General features: G+C 58.4%; 1 protein-coding gene across 1 annotated transcript; it reads left to right on the forward strand.

The window, feature by feature from the left end:
• The first annotated feature begins 3191 nt into the window (after nt 1–3191).
• CLCN1 (chloride voltage-gated channel 1) lies at nt 3192–20733 on the forward strand. Its single transcript, XM_039913850.1, has 23 exons — nt 3192–3377; nt 5149–5278; nt 5488–5619; nt 6083–6211; nt 6460–6593; nt 7023–7100; nt 8490–8568; nt 13757–13882; nt 14071–14155; nt 14306–14407; nt 14538–14622; nt 14812–14961; nt 15800–15869; nt 16245–16355; nt 16580–16793; nt 17178–17311; nt 17403–17641; nt 17854–17965; nt 18214–18302; nt 18488–18526; nt 18653–18757; nt 19568–19654; nt 19955–20733. Exons 1-23 carry the CDS (start codon nt 3192–3194, stop codon nt 20339–20341), a joined length of 3003 nt encoding a protein of 1000 aa, XP_039769784.1. The 3' UTR covers nt 20342–20733.
• The last annotated feature ends 187 nt before the right edge of the window (nt 20734–20920 follow it).

Raw genomic sequence — 20920 nt, forward strand, 5'->3', positions numbered from 1 at the left:
GTTTTCTCACAGAGGATGGGGTGGGTGAAGGCCCAGAGCTTGTGGGCGGAACCGGGGGAGGCTAGATTGGAGCTAGAACAGCTGAACGAGGTGATGGGACTGAAATCCCTTCCTCGGAAGGAGGGCTTGGGGGGTGGAATTGTCCCACCTGAAGGCCAGAGGGGAAGCTGCAGATTGTCACATCAGTTAAATAGTGATACTTACCGAGTGCTTACTATATATAGTCTATATGTATGTACCGGGTACGGTTCTAAGTGCTGGGTAGATACAAGGTAGTCAGGTTGGACGCAATCAGTGTCCCTCATGGGGCTCGCCGTCTTAATCCCTATTTGACATACGAGGTAACTGGGGCAAAGAGAAGCTAAGTGACTTGCCCAAGGCCACACAGCGGACACATGGCGGAGGCAGAATTAGAACCCAGGTCCCCCTGACCCTAAGGCATGTGCTCTCTCCACTAGGCCACGCTGCTTATCGTGTGCGGAGCCCAGAACTGAGCCGCTTGGGAAAGTATAATACGATCGAGTCGGTAGATACTATCCCTGCCCGCAAGCAGTTTGTGGTCTGCAAGGGGACGTGGACGTTAAAATAAACTAGGCCCGGGGTAGGGAGAGGCAGGAGCTGAGAGAATCAGGAACAAGGGACCGGTGTGGGGATGGGGGTGGGCCTATGTGGGGGTTGGAGAAGCTGTCACTGGAGCTGTGACCCTTTGGGGTTAGCAGAGAGTCAAATCCCATCCCTGAGCCAGGATCACCTTCCCCTCCCTCCCTCCCCTGCGCCTCTCCTCTCTCCTGTGGGGCAGCTGGGATTGGGTTTCTCGGCTCTGTCCCCTCCCCCTCCCCACCTTCTGCCCTGGGATTCTCTTCTAAAATTAACACCCCCTTCCCGGTCTACCTCCCAGCCTCTCGGGGGCAGGAAGGGCAGCGAGGGAGGGGACCGGAGAAGCTGAGGCCGACATGCCGGGATCGGGAATGGGGGCTTCTAGGGGAGAGCTGGCAGGGAGCACCCCCGAAGAGCCAGGTCGGGGTTGGCCGGTGGGGTTAGAGAGCTGCCAGAGCGACCAGGCCCCTGCCCTCGGGTGAGGTCCTGAGTTGCTGAGGTAAGAGGCAGGTTGGCCGTGCGGGGAGTTGGAGGAAGAGAGTCTCCATCTCCCATTTCTCACTGAGGATGTGAAGGTTGGGAAGACTCAGGTGGAGAGAAGGCTTTGTGGTGAGGAAGGGGAGAGAGTGGAGGCTCCTCTACCTTCCAGGTTTTGCACACGGTAAGCACTCAGTAAATACCAGTGATTGAGGGGGAGAGTGGGGGCTCCTCTGTCTCCAGGGCTCTGCACACGGTAAGCGCTCCTTTAAATACCATTAATTAATATTTCCAAATCCCCTCCCCTCTTCCCCTTTCAGCTAGGTTGTAAGCTTGTTGTGGACAGGGAACGTGTCTACCAACTCTGTTACACTGTACTCTCCTAAGCGCTTAGTACGGTAGTCTGCACATAGCAAGCACTCAATACGATTGATTGATTGAGATCTCAAGGGATAGAGTGATCCACCACCTTCTAGCCCCTGTCCTGCCCCACCAATCCCTTGGCTCTAGTCCCTAAGGTGCTAGACTTTGGCCCCTCAGAGATGGCCTATATCCGCCTTGAGAGAACTAGAAACAACCACCTCTTCCAGGCCTTAATTCCAAGACCACCCTAGGACCCTCTTCCCACTGGGTCCATTCCCGTTGCCCAGTGAGAACCTGGGGCATTTCGGCTAGGATGCGGCTCCGGTAAAGGCTTGGAGGCAGGAGGGAGATCTAGATCTAACACAGACTCCTTATTCTGGGCTCCTGGACTTCCTTTGCTCTCAGTCTCGCTCCCTTTTCTGCTGCGGGGGAGCTCTGTCCCCAAGCCTGCCCTCGAGGAGCTTGCGGTCCATCTGGGAGCTGACACTTCCGTCCCATACCTTTCTGGGACTCGTCCAGATCTGCCGCTGCTTTCAGGGTCTCCTTCCCACCCTCTACCCCTTCTCCCTGGGAGTCTCAGGCAAGTGTGGAAAGAGGGACCCACCTTGGCTGGCCCACCGAAGTCCAAAGGGGTCTTGCGGACCAGCCTTCCTGGTTCCTGAAAAGATGACTGAGACGGAAATGTCCTCATCTTTTACCGAACCCGACTGAGCGGGGCGGTCCTCTGTAGCCCAGCGCAGCCCCCTGTAGTTCCTGGGCATCCTGGCCACCTGGATCCTGAGCTGCCCGGCCCCCGCCAGGCCAGCCACGGAGGGAGTGATGTTGGCGTGCCAAGTGGATTGATTCGGCCTTGGCCAGAGACATTTATTGCCCCTGATGTGGGGCGGAGGCAGGGGTGGACAAGGTGGAAGTTATTTCCTGTCCTCTCATCCCTCACTCCTGTCAGTTTTGTCAGGGGATGATGGGAAGTGGCAGGAAAACCCATTACCCTGCCTCCCGGGGAGGGTCCCAGCCGGGAGACCCCTGCCCCACTGGGAGACCCCTGCCTCCAGGAAGCCCCCACCCTGAAGTTGCTGAGAGGGCAGAGTCAGAACTTGCCCAGGGCCCAGCTCTTTCCTTCACTCCTACCCCGACGGCTGACCTGTCTGCGGGCAGCCCGATGGACTGCAGATGATAAATCACCCTGGAGCTATGGGAGCCATGGTCAAGGTCGGTCCCCACCCTACCCCCCCCATCTGGCCCCGGAAGCCCCACGAGGAGGGGCCGGCAGAGAGGGAGAGGCTGGAGGGAGAGGGCGGAGGGGTGGACAGAGAGGACAGACCGGGGGCGGACAAGTCGACAGGTAGTCAAGGCCCAGGATGCGGCAGGTACAGACGGCAGAGCGACGCAGACTCCTGACCCAGGTAAGTGACTGGTCGTCGCCTTCTGCCCCTGGTTCTGCCCCAGCAGATGCCCGCTCGCGCGAGAGGAGTGACAAACTGGGGTGTCCCCTTGAAAGATCTGGGGTGGCCCGCCTCGAAGGGGGAGAACTTAGAGGGAAGTGGGATGTGGGCTTCTCCCAGCCCCCTCCCACACCTGCCGTAGCCCTGATACCCCTCCCTTTCAGGACAGATCAGATGTGGCGGGGGGGGTCATGTGACGGAAGGGGTAACTATAAATAGAGGGGGGTGGGCACGGTGCCCCAGACGCCTTGGGGCCTGGCCGGAGGACGAGCCCAAGGAGCAGGGGGCCGGCCTCCCGGGGACGGGAGGGCCATGGAGAAGACCCCGCCGCGCCAGCCTGGGGGTCGCGGGGGTGAGCCAGTTTTGTTTGGGGGGGCCCCGCAGTACCAGTACGTCCCCTTCGAGCACTGTACCAGCTACGGGCTGCCCTCTGATGGGCGTCCCCAGGCCCGGCCCAGAGGGGACGCCGGCTCCCGCCCCAACGTCCACCCGACTCAGGTACGGCTGGCCCTGCTGGGCGGGGGAGGGGGCGGGGGGCTGGAGGAGCGGGATGGGAAGACCGGGAGGACCAAGAGGAGGGACAGAGAGGGAGGGGGCGGTGAGGACAGAGGCAGTGAGTGGGACAGCGGCAGTGAGTGCGAGCTTCGTGTGTCCCATAACCGGAGGTGAGGACAGACAGACAAACGCACACTCACACACCAGTAGATGAACACACGTCTGCTCTCACATATCCGGGTAGAATCGGGGGGCACCCTTACTCACCGTTATGTGTTTTTGTAAATGCCACATTCGGGTCAGGTCTACTTGAGCAAATTAAGTAATTCAGGCTCAAATGTTCCCGATCACTTGGGTGAAGAGCCAGCGTCTGAGATGGGCGTACCCCTTTGACGCACCTGCGATGAGAGAACCACACTCCTTAGGGTCAGATGTCACTCAGATGTCTCCCGTGCAAGACCCACTTATGAAGGAAATCTGATTATGTCCTTACCCCCTACTATCTGCCCATCACACACACACCCTTGCAACTCATCAGGCTCCCCTACACACACACACACCTGGACTTAAACCCAATCCTGCACAAACACACCCACAAACATACACACACACATCTGGACATGAATAGAGTTACTCCCATACCGTCTAAATGCACTTGCGTATATCCACATGGCCCAGGTGCACACATGTTCACTAATTATGAACACACAAGCGCACACAGCAATATACATGAAAATTGAAACCATCCCTGTGAACACAAAGTCTAGGCGGTCCGAGAGCTGTGGAATGTGGGGATCCGTAGATCTGAGCTGGGGCCCGGGGGTCCGTTAGGGGGTCGGTGGGGTTTGTGGATGCTCGTCTCTCCTTCCCAAACTGGCTGGAGACCGTGAGCAGATGGATTTAGCAGCATTAATCTTCCCCCAGCTCCCTACGGTGGATCCCACCCACACCGACCCGGGGGATCCCCTACTGGGCCTTGTGCTGAAGGAAATCAGGCAGCAGGCCAAAGGAAAGAGACTCTACTTCCCCTGAGTCCCAGGCCGGGTGGGAGGAGGGAAAAGGTGCAGAGAAAAGAGGGGGAAGAGGCAGGGTTGTCATTCTTGTGGTTAACAACTCCTCCCCGCCACCTGGAGCAGGACCACCCTCCGGGGGAAGGACTGTGGGCAAACGTCTAAATCAGATCGCCGCACCCCCTGCCCGACTGATGGTGGCCAAAGGCAGCCCAGGGCCCCAGCTCTGAGCTGAGGGGGCCCCTGAGCTGGGAGGGCCCATTCCTCCCTCCCCGCCCCACTTCCCCCCCATTCCTCCAGCTGACCCCCGCTGACGCAGCACTTCTCCCTGGGGAGGAACCTGAGGGTGAGCTCCTCAAAGTGGTTCCTGTTTTTGGTTATTGATTGAACCAGGGCTGTAGGGGAGGAAGGGACCCATGAAAGATGGGGGGGGGGGGGGGCTTGGAAGTGGTGGTGGGTTTGCCGTCTAGCCATGTTTGGGCCGGGTGTAGGGGGCCCCAGGAGTCTTTCCTGGCTGGGTTGTGCTGCCTAACCAGTCCCTAGCAGGGACTGAGGAGGCCAGGGCCAGAGGCCTCGAGGAAGAGAGGAGCAGAGCAAGGTGTCTAAAGGAGAGGAGGGATCACCCCTTCCCCAGCTCCCAGGCCTGGACACCTCCCTCCAGTTCCCTTCTCTCCCATCTACTTCCTCCCCATCTCTGACTCTGTCTCTTGTCTCTCTGGCTCTCTGTCTCTCCCCACTCCACTGACCCTGCACCCCTCCCCCAGATCTATGGCGGCCACTACAGAGAGCCACACTCAGATGTCTCTGGCCCAGAGAAGGTTGGGGATCCCCTGGAGAAATCCCCTGGCCCTGCCCCAGACAGCCAGGATGAACAGCACCACTCCAAATGCCAAGGTAGGGGGGCAAAAATCGATCGACCGGTCGATCGATGGTACGCTCTGGTGGCTGGGACAGGGCGGGGGCCCCCTCCCTAACTCCCCATCCTGCGATACCACTCCGGGGAGGTGGGGGCATCTGAGGGAGCTGCGGGGGTGCATTTTCGGGGGGCTCCGCGGATGGAGAGGATGGTGTGAGCCCCCAGCCCCTTGCCCGCCTCCCCGCAGACTGTGCGCGGCGTTTGGGGAAGTACGTGCGGAGGAAGCTGGGAGAGGACTGGATCTTCCTGGTGCTGTTGGGACTGGTCATGGCACTGGTCAGCTGGTCCATGGATTATGCCAGCGCCAAGAGCCTGCAGGGTTTGTCTGTCCCCCGTCCCTCGCCCTGACCCCAGACCGCCACAATCTGCCACAAGTCTCCCTAGTCCCTTTCACCCCCATGCCCCAGTCTCTCCTTTCCCCGAGCCCTTTTCAGAGACGGAGCCAGCCTCCCCCATCCAGGACCAGACGCCACCCTGCCCCTTACCCCTACAACCTCCCGCAGTCCCCTGCAGTGTTGTCCTCCTCCAGCCCTGGGCCACCAGGCTAAGGATTCTGGATATCAGGCTCCCTGGTCTCTGTCCCACAGTCTCCCTTGTCCCTCCCAATGGCCCCCTTGCTCTCCCCGCCCCAACCTCCTGCTGATATTCGCCTGTCTGTACTTCTGCCTCTGACCCTCTGTCTGTTTCCCTTTCTTTCACACCCTCATTCTGCCTGTACCCGTCTCCCTCCTGTTCCTTCCCCGTGGAGTCCCGACCGCCCGGTTCCCCTGGTTCCCCACCAGCCTACAAGTGGATGTACCGTCAGATGGAACCCAACCTGGCACTGCAGTACCTGGCCTGGGTCACCTTCCCGCTGGTCCTCATCCTCTTCAGTGCCCTCTTCTGCCACCTCATCTCCCCCCAGGCCGTGGGTGAGACAGCCTCCAAACCTCCATGTCTCCCCACCACTCCCGGGATCCTCCCTACGCCTCCAGCGGCCTTTTCCCAGGCTGCTCTCCCACTAGACTGGCCGGTGCCTCTCCTACCCCTCCTCCCCACCCCAACACCTTGGGCCACCCTCACCCCCCCCCAGGCCTCCTCCCTTCCCTCCTTCAATTTCTTCCTTCCTTCCTCCCCCCAGCCCCAACTCACCTGCACACCTCCACTGCTCCCATTTCAGGCTCCGGGATCCCCGAGCTCAAGACCATTCTGCGGGGCGTCGTCCTGAAGGAATATCTCACCCTCAAGGCCTTCGTGGCCAAAGTCATCGCGCTCACCGCTGGGCTGGGCAGCGGCATCCCCGTGGGCAAGGAGGTCAGCCCGCGGAGGGGAGGAGGGGGGACCCAGCTGAAGCCTGGGGATGTTGAGAGTGTGGAGAAAGGGAGAAGGGAGCCACAGGGAGGGTACTTCAGGGCACAGCTGGTGCCTGGGGACGCTAAGGGGGCAGGGAGAGCCTGGGGGAGGTGGGGGGTACCGAGGGACAGAACCGAGCCCCAGGGTTTTGTGAGGAGGTCGCGGGGGAGAGTGGGTGAGCAGGACTGAGCCAGGGGCAAAAAGGGGTGGGAAGAAGCAGAAGACAGGAGGGCACGAAGAGGTTAGGCTAAAGGTTGAGGGACCAGCAGATTCGGGCAAGGAGGAACAGGGAGGAGCGGAGGGCCAGAGGATTCAGAGTCCACTGGGGCAAGTGCTGGCCACAGGGTGGGGTAAGTCTGACCCCCCCTCCCATCCTCCCTCCCAACCCAGGGTCCTTTCGTCCACATCGCCAGCATCTGCGCCGCTGTCCTCAGCAAGTTCATGTCCATGTTCTGCGGGGTTTATGAGGTGAGGGCTCCTGCTCCAGGGCCAGCGGACTGGGCAGCGGGAGGGTCGGAGACTAGTTCTGAAGGACCAGTATCCCACCCACCCCAAGCCCAGGGCAACTGCCAGCTCAGGGGCCGGCTCCCCGTGGGCCGGGCTGGTGTTGGCCCGCAGGGCTGGGTGACCGACATCCTGGGACCCAGATTGATGGGGAGAGGGCTGAAGCAGATCCTCACACCTGGCTCCAGGCCACAGCTGACCTGTGCATGGCCTTCCCCCTGCCTGGCACCTGCTCCCTCAGCCTGTGGCCTGTCTGTCCCGAATGCTTTCCCAGCCTCTGGCCTGTCTCCCCACCATGCTCCCCCATCCTGCTCCCCCAGCCTGTCGTCTGTCTGCAGCCCGTGCTTCCCCGGCCTGCAGCCAGTGCGTCTGCCCACCATGCTCACTCAGGCTGCTCTTGCCTGTCTGTGCTTTCTCAGCTGGCCCTAGGCTTCCTCCCAGGCTCCACCCTGTTTCCCCCCATTCCCTCACCCTCCATATCCCCCACATTATCCCCCCACACCTCCAAACCTCAAACTCCCCTTCTTCCCTAGCGCTCCCTGCTGCGCTCCCCTAGTGATCTCCCATCACATCTCCCTGGCCTCTCCCCTCAGGTCCACCCCCAGCCATCCGCTGCCTCGTACCTCCTTCGTGCTGCCTCCTCGCAATCGCCCTGCCTCCCTGTTCCCGCTTCCCCTCCTTGCCGCCCACCCCCATGCTGCCCGCCTGCCCGCCCGGCTGGCTTTTCTGTTGCAGACGGTCCCGCGGCAGCTTGACCTCCTGGTGTCGGCCTGTGCGGTTGGAGTGGGATGCTGCTTCGCGGCCCCCATTGGAGGCAAGTGTCCCTCCCCAGTCCTCCCCTGCATGATTGCAGCTTGGTGGGGGGAGGGGGCAGGAGCTTACTGCCAGAATTCCAGCTGGGCATCCCACCCCATGTGGTCAGAAGGTCACCGGCCCCCTCCCCACACAATTGTGGATGGGCACCCTCGATTTCTGTCAGAGAGGGTGCTTACTCCATGGTGGGGTGGTAAGGTCACTTCCTGTCTTTGAGGAATCTGGGCTCCCATCACACTTGGTGGTGGCTACCTCAGCCCGCCGGGGCCCCTGAGCTTACCCCCTCGGTTCGGATGATCACTTACCCACTGTCTGTCGTATCTGGTCAGGGTCCACCTGCCGTTTTCGATGTCATTTCCACCCTCGGCCTAGAGAATGTGAGGTCATTTCCCATTTGGCAGAGCAGCTGACCTTCTCTGGAGGGAGCAGTGTGGGGGGAGGCGACAGACCCTGAGAATTGGGCCTCTTACCCTGTCTGTACACCTGTTTGTCTGTCTTTCTGCCTATCTCTCTCTTCCCTGTCCGTCTCTTCCCCAGTAGCAGCCATACTATTACACCGACATCCTGACGGTTGGCTGTGCCGTGGGGGTTGGTTGCTGCTTTGGGACTCCACTTGGAGGCAAGTGACCCCTCCTGGTCTACCAGGCTCCCTCCATTCCTCCACTTCCCCTCTCCCAACCCCATCTCCCTTGCCTCCAGGAAGCAAACCGGATCCACCATTCTACTAAAAAAAAAGCCAGGGAGTATGTGCGTGTGGGGAGATGTTCCACTGATCTGGAAGCTTGCATAAATCCGCATGCAGTGTTAAGGATACCCAAGGAGGCTATGGTCTCCCTCCTTACTCCCTTCCACATCAAGGCCCGACAGCGAGGCCGTTCCCTGGGTCAGACCAATGGTGCATCCAGTCCCAGGCTCTGACTCCCTCCCTGGTCTCAGGATGCTTGGAGGAACCAGGACACAGTGGCCTTCCTGGACAGCAGACATCCCCAACATTTCCTCTCTATTTCTAGCTTCCCCTCTAATAACTGATGACAAATAACTCATGGGTAATCCTTGATCCACACCCCCCGTGCCTGGCCAATAACTCTCATTTCCAATTCCAGATGCTCCCTCGGTCCTGAGGAAGAGATATTTACTTGTACTTGTTAGGAACCCGATGCTCAGTGGGTGTCAGGCCATCCCGGTAGGGTGGGGTCTGGTGAACAGCTATTCCCTTCTGGCCTAGTCCACGCCCTCACGCTTCTGCCGGACTCTATCGTGTCCCTCTCGACCTGGTCTTCCCGGACCGAGAGTCTACACTCTTGGCTCAGTGTAGAGGCCTCTGGGCCTTCCTTGGTCCTGTTCTGCCCTGCAGTTACTCTCGGGGGCTGGAGAATTGGACCCTTTTGTAGAGGGATCCCCCCCCCCCCACCATTTCCACAGCATATCCAGGTCTTTGTTAAGCATTTACTCTGTGTTAAGCACTGTTCAAAGCACTAGCTTAAATACAATCACATTTGACACAGTCCCTGTCTCACATGGGGCTCCACCCGGAGCACAGGACAGACCCCTTGGATCACCAGGACATCCTGACCCAGTGACCATCACTTTCCAGGAACAGTTCACCAACAGCCGTAACCCCCCGCGTCAGCTGCGGAGCCTGGATCCCTTCTATCGGTTTATCGATGAGGACTCTAGGTGGGAGAGAACCAAATTTTGGCTAAAGTTGAGGCAGATTCCCATCCATCATTTCTCCTCTCTCTAGCAGGCCTTCCCCCTTGCCAGAGCAAGAGCGTAGCTGGATAACCGAGAATTCTAGAGCTCGAAAGATCTCAAGGGTTCAAGGGGTCCAGCCCCTTACCTGAGAAGGCCACTGAGAAGGCCTAAGTCACCCAGGAAAAGGTAGCAGCAGCATAGTATTTATTGAGCATCTACTTGGTACAGTGCACTGTGCTAAATGCTTGGGAAGTTTGGAAAAAGGAAGCGATTCATTCCCTGCCACAAAAAGTTTCCAGTCTAATGGGGAGGCAAACATCAAAATGTTTAGGGACGTGGTCAAAGTAGATCCTTAAACGTGCATTTGAGTAGGCATAGGTATGAGGGGGTTGAGGATGAGTACAGATAGAAATGATGGCTAACTGATTTTTAATGTGGTTAAATTCCCAACCTCCCTCTGCATCGGCAGTAAACTCTCCTTTACGCCTAGCTGGAAATTCTCCTGCCCCCATGTTACCAATTTCCTCTCTTGTAGACTTCTGTGATATGAAGAAAAATTAGACACTATGGTCACTTTCATCTATTTAAATCCCCTCTCCCTTGCTCCTCTGCTCCAGGCTAAACAACCTCCGTGTCTATTACCTTTTCCCATCGGATCAGTTTCCATCTTCATTCCCAACAGCAATTCGCTGAGCACCTACTGTGACCAGAGCTGTGCTGTGTGCCTGGGGAGGTCCAATAGAAGTCAGATCCGGTCACTTTCTGGTCACTCTCTCTGAACCCTCTCCAGCTTCTCCTTATCTCTGCCAACAGGCAGGTGCCAGAAGTGATCCAGGAGAGTAGACTGAGACAAGAACAGAAAGGCGGGGTCAGAATGGAGGATTGAGGTCACTGAGAAGCAGCACGGCTTGATGGAAAGACCACAGGCCTGGGAGCCGGGGGACCTGGGTTCTAATTCTGACTCTGCCACTTACCTGCTGGGTGGCCTTGGGCAAGTCACTTAACTTCTCTGTGCCTCAGTTCCCTCATCTACAAAATGGGGTCTCAATACCTGTTCTCCCTCCTATTTGACTGTGAGCCTCCTGATCCTCTCGTATCTATCACAGTGCTCAATACAATGCTTGACGCATAATAAGTCTTTAACGAATACCACAATTATTATTATTATTATTGAAGGCTGGGTAACAGGGGCTCAATCATCAAGGAATAGAGGCAGCTGCAAGTCAAAGCAGAGAAACAGCGTGAAAAGCAGGATAGTGGGGCCTAAATTTAATTTACTGATTACTTCCAGTGGTTGGGAGGGGGTTACTCAGCTTGGAGAGCGTCTCGATTTAATCTGCCCCCGAGCAAATTAAGACAAAGCGAAGGGGAAAGAGAGGGCTGATATAATGCTTGTTTCTGAAGCGGCATGGTCTAGTGGAGTAAAAAGAATCTGAATCCTAATCCCCTCTCCATTATTTGTTTACTGTGTCATCTTGGATTAGTGACTTAACTTCTCTGTGCCTCAGTTACCTCATCTGTAAAATGGAGATTGAGACTGTGAGCCCTACGTAGGAGAGGGACTGTGTCCAATTTAATTTGCTTGCATCCACCCCATCCTAGCACATAGTAAGCACTTCAAAATACCACAACTATCATTATCATCATCATCATCATCATCATCATCATTCTGAAAAAACTTCGCTCCACCAGGCCAGGGGCCAAATTACTGCCACTGTTAGTGGCGACAATCGCACTGTCTTACTCTTGTCTTAAACAGCTAGTTGGGAAAAGTAATCTATTAATGTTTGGCATCTGAACACAGCGATTTTCTGTGACCCAAACTTCCCTACTATGTGCAAAGCACTGTTCTAAGCACTGGGGAAGTACAAGATCACATGGTCCCACGTGGGGCTCACAGTCTTAATCCCCATTTTGCAGATGAGGGAACTGAGGCCCAGAGAAGTGAAGTGACTTGCCCGAAGTCACACAACTGGTAAGTGGCAGAGCCAGAATTAGAACCCACAACCTCTGCCACTGAGCCACGCTGCTCCTCTATATTTATTGAGCACCTACTGGGGACAAAGCAGGAATAGTAGTAGAACTATGTGTTGAGTGTCCACAGGATACTGTGTACTGTATTAAGTGCCTGGACGATACTGAATGAAGAAGTGACACATTCCAGTCCACAAGAGGCTTGCGTGCTATGGGGGACGACATATCTAATATTGTAGCTTGGTTGAAAGAGCACCGGCCTAGGAGTCAGGAGAACTGGGTTCTAATCCTGGCTCCATCACTGGCCTTTTGAGTGACCTTGGGCAAGTCATTTAACTTCTCTGAGTCTCTTTATAAAATTGTTTATACTGTACTGAATGTACCAGAGAGCTGGAAGGCATGATCCCTGCTCTCAAGGAGCTTACAGCCTAATGGCTGTGAACTGGGAATGATGGTTGTAGGTGACCTCCACTTTCCTGGGTTGCGATGGCCCTGTTAACTATCTCACAGCAGATGGGAAAGAATCTGGAGCAGAGGAGGGTGGAAAGAGACGGAAGAGGTGGTGGAGCCGCGTGGGACAGGAGAAATCTTCATATCTCCAAACCCCCACAAAAATGTCAATAGGGCCTGAGGATGGCAGGACAGCGTCTTTCCCAGAAAAATTTCTAGTTTTTCAGGAAGGAATAAGCCATTTCCACGCTCGGCTCCCAGATTACCCCCCACCGGGCCTCGACAACAGCTTAAAGACCAATTCTTTTCGGACCCTGGGATACAAGCCAGCGGGCCGGCAGGTTTGAATACAACCAGATTGTTTAAGGAGTCTCACCAGACTTTCCTCTCTTCCGGCTTGGAATCCCAACCTTCCAGTTAGAGTTTAGCTTCCTCTGCTTCCAATTTTCAGATTTTTTTTTGAAAATTTGGAAGGAAAAAAATCACTGAATTCCTCTTGCCTGGTTGGTTGTATCTTTATCAATAAATCAGTCGTATTTACCGGGCACTGATTCTGTGCCAAGGACTGAACAAAGCACTTGGGAGAGTACAATAGATTCAATAGACACCATCTTTGCCCCTTGAGCGGGTGGGGGCGGGGAAGGGGGTGGAATTTTCCCTCATAAACTAATGTAGAACAGGGTTTTCCTTCATCCTTTTCTTTCTTCTTCTTTCGTTCTTGACCTAACCGTAGCATTTTTTTTCCTCTCAAGTCTTTTGAAAATTACATTTCATTTACTATTTTAGCTTTCCAGACTTTACTCCTACATGCACTGGCTGTTTCCTTATATCTCTCCTAGGTCACCTGTATAGGCTGCTGCTGGTGGGGGGTTCCCCTCTGAACTTCAGCTCCTGCAGGTTTTGGTTAAGCCGATTTGGTTTCTTCCTCCCTTTCTCATGTTTCCTGGGCTCAGAAAAAGCCTTTTCTTGCATCCATGTCCATTTCTTCAAGAAATAGCTTCGCCTTTTCATGAGGTCTACCCTGCTCCTCACGGCTCGTCCCTTTTTCCCAGCACAGTAAAAGCTGTTTCTTTAAAGTTCTTTTTCTCAGTGTTTCTGGCACCAGACACACGCCCTCTCCTGCCTTTGTCCCCCATAATATTCCCTTCTCCCCTCCCATTTTGTATCCCGAATGGGAATAGCAAGGAGCACCTACCTTGCTTCTCTCCCATCCAACGAGCTGACACACGAGCCCACCAAGCGACACCACTCCTGTCTCAGACCGGTGGTCCATTTAGAGCAAGATTTCCTCTCCAGTGGAGGCAACTGGGTACTTGGAGGTTGCCAGCTAGCAGTTTCTCTCCTTCCACCTAGTTAAGAATGGATCGTCTGACACCATTCCCCAAACCTTCCCTCTAGACATTCCACGGGCAGCAAGGGGGCTGGGCTGGGATGGCATTCGAATCTCCCCAGGCTGGAGAGGGGAGGTGGGGCGGCGGAGGGAAGTGAACGGTAATGGAAAGGCAGTGGATGGAGGAAGGGAGGTGTGTGTGGGGGGAACTTCTGTATTTGGGGGCTTGGATCCTCTCCCCACCCTGCTCCCCTGTCCCACATGCTCACCTAGTCTCTGCAGGATGGGGTCAAGGGTTAGAGGGCTCCTCCTGCAATTCCCAGGCTGACCCTTCCCCCTTTTCCCTTCCCCTCACCAGGCGTCCTATTCAGCATCGAGGTCACCTCAACCTACTTCGCTGTCCGCAATTACTGGCGGGGGTTCTTCGCGGCCACCTTCAGCGCATTTGTCTTTCGGGTGCTGGCTGTCTGGAACAAGGACGCAGGTAATGAGCACCCAGAGCCACTCCGGGCCTGGGGACCCCGAGGGGCCCCGGGAGGGAACCGAGAGTCTGGGGGTCTCGGTGTTCACCGCCTTCTCACCTTAGGGTGCCTGTCTTCCCTCTCTCCTCCCTCTCCTGTTTCCCTCCTGTCTGCCTCTCCCTTCCCCACGCCCCCTTGATCTGCCCCACAGTCACCATCACCGCCCTGTTCAGAACCAACTTTCGCATGGATTTCCCCTTTGACCTACAGGAGCTGCCGGCCTTTGCGGTCATCGGGTCAGTGGGATGGGGTCAGTGGGGAGGCTCACAGGGAGGTGGGAGAGACTGAGTCAGCAGGGGCGGGGAGGGGGCTGCCGGAGGGTTGCGGGAGAGGCGCGATGCCCACACGCCCTCTGACAGCTCCTGCGTCCCCCACCCCGGCCCTAGGATCTGCTGTGGCTTCCTGGGGGCCATCTTTGTCTACCTGCACCGCCAACTGGTGCTTGGCATTCGGCGACAAAAGACACTGAACAAGTTCCTCACCAAGTAGTGAGTCCCCACCCCCCCTCCGAAACCCTTGCGGCCGCTGGGTCGGGAGCAGGAGGAAAGGGGTTGGGGGACGGAGGGGGCGAGAGGGACCACCAGAAGCTGTGCCCATCCTACATCTGTCCCGTTCTAGCCGCCTGCTGTACCCCGCAGTCGTGACCTTCGTTATCGCCTCCTTCACCTTCCCTCCGGGGATGGGGCAGTTCATGGCTGGAGAGGTGAATGAGGGCCCGGGCTCTTGGGGGGCCCTGGGGAGAGTTTGGGGAGGGAAGGGGAGTCTAATTCTCCAGACCCTGGGTGCCTTGGGTGTGGGGTCTGGCAGAGGGGTCAAGATGGGGCAGCCCGCTCATCCAGAGAGCTGACCACACACTCTCCGGCCGCTGTCTGACTGCTCCCGCCTCATCCAGCTGATGCCCCGAGAAGTCATCAGCACCCTGTTTGACAACCACACGTGGACCAAACACGTGGGAGATCTGGAGGTGTTGGGCCTCTCTGCCGCCTGGATCCACCCCCACGTCAGCGTCCCCATCGTCATTTTCCTCTTTTTCATCATGAAGGTGCCGGAGTCCCTGCTTCCTGCCCTGGTCCGCCCTCTCCCCCGTGTCCTCCCTCCTCCACCAGTGCTCCTTCTAAGCAAACCTGCCTCTGCTACCGCCGAGCCCCTGCCCCTTCCCCCGATCAGGCTTCCCCTCCTCCAGAAAGCCCTCCCAGGTTAACCCTCTCTCCTTCTCCCATCTCTTCAGATCCCTCCAGCTTCTGAGGAGCAAGAATCTATGTCACCCCCACCCCTGGGGACATTCCTGTCTCTGCTCAGATTTCTGCAAACTAGGCCTGAGTCAAGGGCACCTTCTGTCATGGTGCTTGGGCCAGCTGTTCCCCTAAATTGTCTCCTTCCTGAGGGCAGGGCCCCTGCCTTTGTCTGAATGAAAACGGCCAGTATGGTCATCTGCCCTGCCTTCCCTACTTCCCTTTTCCCACTCACTACAACCCTCAGAAGGCCAAGCCTGCTGGGTCCCTCCTGCTCCTTGAAAGAGGGAGGGGAAAGGACTGAGGCTCCACCATTCCCCAAGGGATAAAAGAACAAGAGCAGGAGTTGAGGGGTTTAATTAAACCCAAGGAAAATCTTCTTGGCTCTCAGGAGTCAAGGAGGGTGAGACCTGGGCAGAGGACAGAGAGATGGAAATAGGCCAGGGAGGGAGGCGGGAACATCTCTTTCCCCCGGAGATCTCTCAGCAGAGAAGAAACTCCCAAGGGAGGCTGGAGGTTAATGTGTTGACTTTGACATCCTGCCAGCACTGAGGGTTCGTGACCTTCGGGACTGGTCTGGATGGAGGGAAGAAGGGAGGGTGACTGAATCTGTCTCCGTTGTGACCCACTGACCTGCATCCCTCCCAGTTCTGGATGTCCATCTTTGCCACTACCATGCCCATCCCCTGCGGGGGCTTTATGCCTGTGTTTGTGCTGGGTAAGTCCTAGTGGGGGCCAGGCTGGGGCTTGGGGCTGGGAGCAGTCAGGCAGGGGAGGGGGGCTGTGTCTTGGGGGATGTGGATTGCATTTAAGGAGTCCCTGACTGGGTTGGGGATGGGGAGGGAAGGAGGCTGGCAGTCCTTTGGACCCCACCAAAGAAGGACAGATGGACCACCGGCCTGGGAGAAACTGGCGCCCTTGGCTCTGGGGCAGGCGCCATGGTTGCCCCAACTCGGAAGACACCCCGAGAAAGCTCGTGGTGGCTTGAATGTGAGAGGGACTTCCTGGGTTTCCAGTTGGCTAAGTGGCAAAGACCCTAGCGGGGCTGGCACGAGAGGTGACAACCTGTCCCCTTCCTCGGCCCGTCCCCCAGGGGCAGCATTTGGGCGGCTGGTGGGAGAGATCATGGCCGTGCTGTTCCCCGACGGGATCCTGTTTGACGGGATTGTCTACAAGATCCTGCCCGGCGGCTATGCGGTCATCGGTCAGTCCCAGCACTCACCCTGCCCCAAGCCCCGATCGCCTGCCTTGATCTGACTCCATGGAGCCCACAGCCACTAGTCCCCCAGGCCCCTTTTCTTCCCCCTACCTCCCAGAGTTCGGTGAGGTCGTGCAGGTGATCCTCCAGTCCTCTGTGCCCCTCTTTGGGCTTGGGGTCCCGGCTAGGGCCCGGGGTCCACTGTCAGCTCTCCCTGCCTCAACCCCCAGGGGCGGCTGCCCTGACTGGAGCGGTATCCCACACGGTGTCCACTGCGGTCATCTGCTTTGAACTGACTGGCCAGATCGCCCACATCTTGCCCATGATGGTTGCTGTTATCCTGGCCAATATGGTGGCCCAGAGCCTGCAGCCCTCACTCTATGACAGCATAATCCAGGTCAAGAAACTCCCCTACCTGCCTGACCTGGGCTGGAACCAGCTCAGGTGAGAAGCCAGAAAGGGTGGAGGGGTCGGGTTGGTGGGCACCAGGGTGGGCCCTCAACGCAGGGCCAAATCCATGACTTTGCATGCGAGACTTGGAGCGGCACTCTCTCTCCCCTCTCCCCCTGCTTAGGGCTCCCCCTCGGGTCCAGACTACTGTTCCTCAGCCCTGATGATCCAGGGCTCTCCCTGCCCTCCCCCCAGCATAGTAGCCCCACTCCCCAACATCTCCATGGTGGCACCAGCAGGGCTAGCTCTGACCCCAGACTGGCCAGTCCGGGCCAAAACCAACTTACTTCTTCCTCTTGGTGCGGAGGTCAGGACAGGGTGGGCAGAGCAGGTTGGGGCAGGCCGGATACCAATGCAGCACCTCTCTCTCCCCTGCAGTAAATTCACCATCTTCGTGGAGGACATCATGGTGAGGGAAGTCAAGTTCGTCTCGGCCTCCTGCACCTACCGTGACCTGCAAGCCCTGCTCCACGTCACGACCGCCAAGACCTTGCCCCTGGTCGAATCCCCAGGTGAGACCTTGGTTGGGGGAGACGTGGGGGCCTTGGGGAGTTGAGGAGTCACGTGACCCCACCTCCCGCCACTTCCCTGGTCGTCCCCCAGAGTCCATGATCCTGCTGGGCTCGGTGGAGCGGTCGGAGCTCCAGACCCTGCTGCAGCAGCACTTGGCTCCCGAGCGGCGGCTGCGGGTGGCCCACGAGATGGCGCAGAAGCTTGCGGAGTTGCCCTTCGACGGGTTGGGGCGGAGGGTGGGGCCGTCCGGTCTCCCCGGGCAGGGCCACCGGGAGTCCTTCGCTTATGTGGACGAGGAAGAGGACGAGGAGGGCAGTGGGAGGACTGAGGTAAGGGGACCGGGGGGAGGTGAGCGAGGTGGGGGTTCTGAGAGGGAAGGGTGGGCCGGGGGCGGGGGGAGCGAGAGCTAAGGAATCGCTATGGGTTGACAGGGGAAGGTGAGGGTGAGGTGGGGCAGGGTGGACTTGACGGAATAAGAAAGAGGGGGGGAAGGGGTAGAGGGCCTTCCCCTGAGGGTGACAATCTCCCCCTTTCTCAGCAGCCTCCTCCTACCTTCAACCCTCTTGCTGCTTCCCGGCTTCTGGACGAATCCAACGGACCCCTGCCCCCGCACAAGCTCCAGCCAGAGGTGTCCAGTTCTCAGGCCACCCCAGGTGAAATGCCCCCCCCCCCCCAACTCCTTCTTCCCTGAAGCTGCACCACCGCAGTAAACTGCCAAGAAGGATTTGGCAGTGTGGAAGGCGCCCACACTGTCATCATGACCCATCGCCATCCGGGGGCTGGGGGGCGTCCACCCTGACTGACCTCCCCACCTGCCTCGTCCTGCCCCGTCTTCTTCCGGGGGACCAAATCCCAGCTTGGCCTCTCACGGCACCCTCCTCTTCACCCTCGTCTTCCCCAGCCCGTGGCTTTCTGGCCCTCCCTCTGCTGCTCCGCCGCTTGTTGGGCAGGGCCCCTCGGGCCCAGAAGAGTCCCAGGACGGCAGCCCAGGTGTGCAGTGGTGGCGTGAGGTCCCTCCTTGATTGGACCGGGGTGGGGAATTTACGTGTGGGACTCGTATGGGGGAAGCCAAGTCCCGAGCTGAGGGATCGGGGCTGGGGGGTGGATCCTGGAGTCAAGGACTAAGCACTAAAGAGGGGAGTAGATGCGGTGACCCCTATATCCCTCTCCTTCAGGATTCAGCTGACCTAGTGGACACAATGGCCCTGGAGGAAGTGAGTGTGTGGGGAGAGCTGGTGGGAGCAGGGATGGGGAAGAGGCGGCAGAGGGGGCTCAGGGCCGGGCAAGTGCTACAGTGTGGGGGCCGGGGGCGGGTGACCTGACCCGCCCCCGGCCCCCAGATTGAAGCCTGGGAGCAGGAGCAGCTGAGCCAGCCCGTCTGCTTCGACCACTGCTGCATCGACCTCTCCCCCTTCCAGCTGGTGGAACGGACTTCCCTGCATAAGGTGGGCCCGGCCCTCCGGCCCTCCGCTCCCTGGGCCCCACCCCTGGCCAATGGGGCCTCTCTCCTCCCAGCTGGAGGGAGGGACAATGGGAGGAAGGGAACGAGGGAGTAGGTGGGTATCCTCCAACTGACCCCCTGCAGTCACCACCACCATCAAGGACTTTCTCACTCTCCATCTTACTCTGGCGTTTGGTCAGATACTAACACACTCAGGACCCGTCACACTCCAGGACTCCTGGGATAGCTGTGCACGTCCCCATCGCTAGTTCTATCCCCACCAACACCAGTACCCCCCCCCCCCCGCCACCCCAACACTCTTTCTCTCTCTCTCTCTCCCTCCCTCCCCTCTGCCCCAGGAGCAGGGAGCGGGCCAGGTTGGCAGGATGGGAAGGAGCTGGGAAAGGCACGTAGGCAGGACTGGTTGGCCGGTTAGGATGGAAAGGGTTGGATGTCTAGCCTGCCCAGCCCCCTTCCCCCGCCCAGAGTCCTGACCGCAGGCAGTCAGGTAATGCTGACCTAGACTGGGAGCTCTGTGTGTGGGACAGGGACATTGTCCAACCTGCTTACCGTGTATCTAGCCCAACATTTAGAACGGTGCTTGGCGCCTATTCAGCGCTTACCAGATCCCACCACTGTTATTATCAGCACATGGAGGGTGGTGACTCTAGGTGGGGAACTCTGAGTTCAGGAGAGAGACCGAATCACGGAATGCCGGAAGGGCAGGGTCTTGGTCTGGGAAGGACTGGGGGAAGGGAGACCCTGACCCCACTCTCTGCCCTTCCCTGACCTGCCCTGCCTCCACCCGCCCCAGACGCACACGCTGTTCTCACTGCTGGGAATCCACCTGGCCTTCATCACCAGCATGGGCAAGCTGAGAGGGGTCCTGGCCCTGGAGGAGGTAACGAAGACCCCAACCACCTCCCCGAAGGTTCCTCTTTCTCTCTCCCCCTGCCCACGGGGAGCCCGCGGATCCTAGAGACGCGGGACTTGGGGAGGGACAAAGTGGGGACTGGTGACCGCACCCTGTGGGGTCCCCAGGGGTTTTGTGGGTAAACTCCCTGACCACACCCCTCTGACCCTCAACCCCAGCTCACCCCAACTTCCCTCCTCCTCTCTTCCCTTTCCCCTGCCTCCGTCCTCCCTTATCACCTCCATGACCACGTCTCCCTGCTGGCGTTGTCTCTCCGGTTGTCCCCAGCTACAGAAGGCCATCGAGGGCCACACCAAGTCAGGGGTCCAGCTCCGCCCGCCCCTCGCCAGCTTCCGCAACGCCACCTCCGTACGCAAGGACTCCCGGGGGCCGCCCCTTATTGCCGAGGGCTGGGGCCAGGCGGATGGTGGGCCGGGCGAGGGGGGCACGGAAGGACCAGCTTCCGCCCCCGTCTCACCGCCTTCCCCCGTGCTCCCGCCCTCTCCGGCCCCACCCCTGCTGAGTGAGGCCTTTAGGGTGGGGACAGAGGATGGTGAGCTGGAGGAGTTCGAACTGGGGGGCCCCTCTGGAGCAGAAGAGGATATCTCAGACATCCTGCAGGGACCCAGCCTGCGCTCCACAGATGAGGAGGATGAGGATGAACTGAACCTCTGACCTCCCGAGAAGGTGGGCCGAGCCCCCAGCACAGAGGCCCAGAGGGACCCACAGCCCCAACCCCCAGTCGGGGCCCCGGCCCCGGCTGTATCCGAGCCCTGTGGGGTATTCCCACAGCGACGACGAAGTCTTAAACCCTCCCAATTCCCCTGACCCTCCCACTCCGAGTGACGCCCCTCCCCACTGGCCTTGGCCTACACCCGGGCAGTGTGTCTCTACACCTAGGAGAGTCTCCCCAGCACCTCCTCTCTTTGCCTCATGGCTCTGCTCCAGTCGCCCCGCACCCTCCGCAACCAGCTGGACCTCAATCTCCCCTCACCGCCAACCCGGTGTCGAGCCAAGGTGGGTTGGCGGCACCTCAGGGAGGGTTTATCTGACTTTGATTCTGACTCTGAATAAAGCTCTGCTCCTCTTCCACACCGCGTCCCTGCTCCAGCCCATTCAGTTCTGGTTGGTTCCTTTCTGGCCTCTGGCCTCCCTTCCCCTCCTACTCCTAATCCTCCAAACTCAGCAGTGCCAACTTGGGGCATCAGCTTCCCTACAGTGGGCAGGTTCCTGGGGTTGTGGGGGCGGGTTGGT

Source organism: Ornithorhynchus anatinus, chromosome 13 (genome assembly GCF_004115215.2).
Source record: "Ornithorhynchus anatinus isolate Pmale09 chromosome 13, mOrnAna1.pri.v4, whole genome shotgun sequence".
In the NCBI taxonomy this organism is placed as follows: Eukaryota; Metazoa; Chordata; class Mammalia; order Monotremata; family Ornithorhynchidae; genus Ornithorhynchus; species Ornithorhynchus anatinus.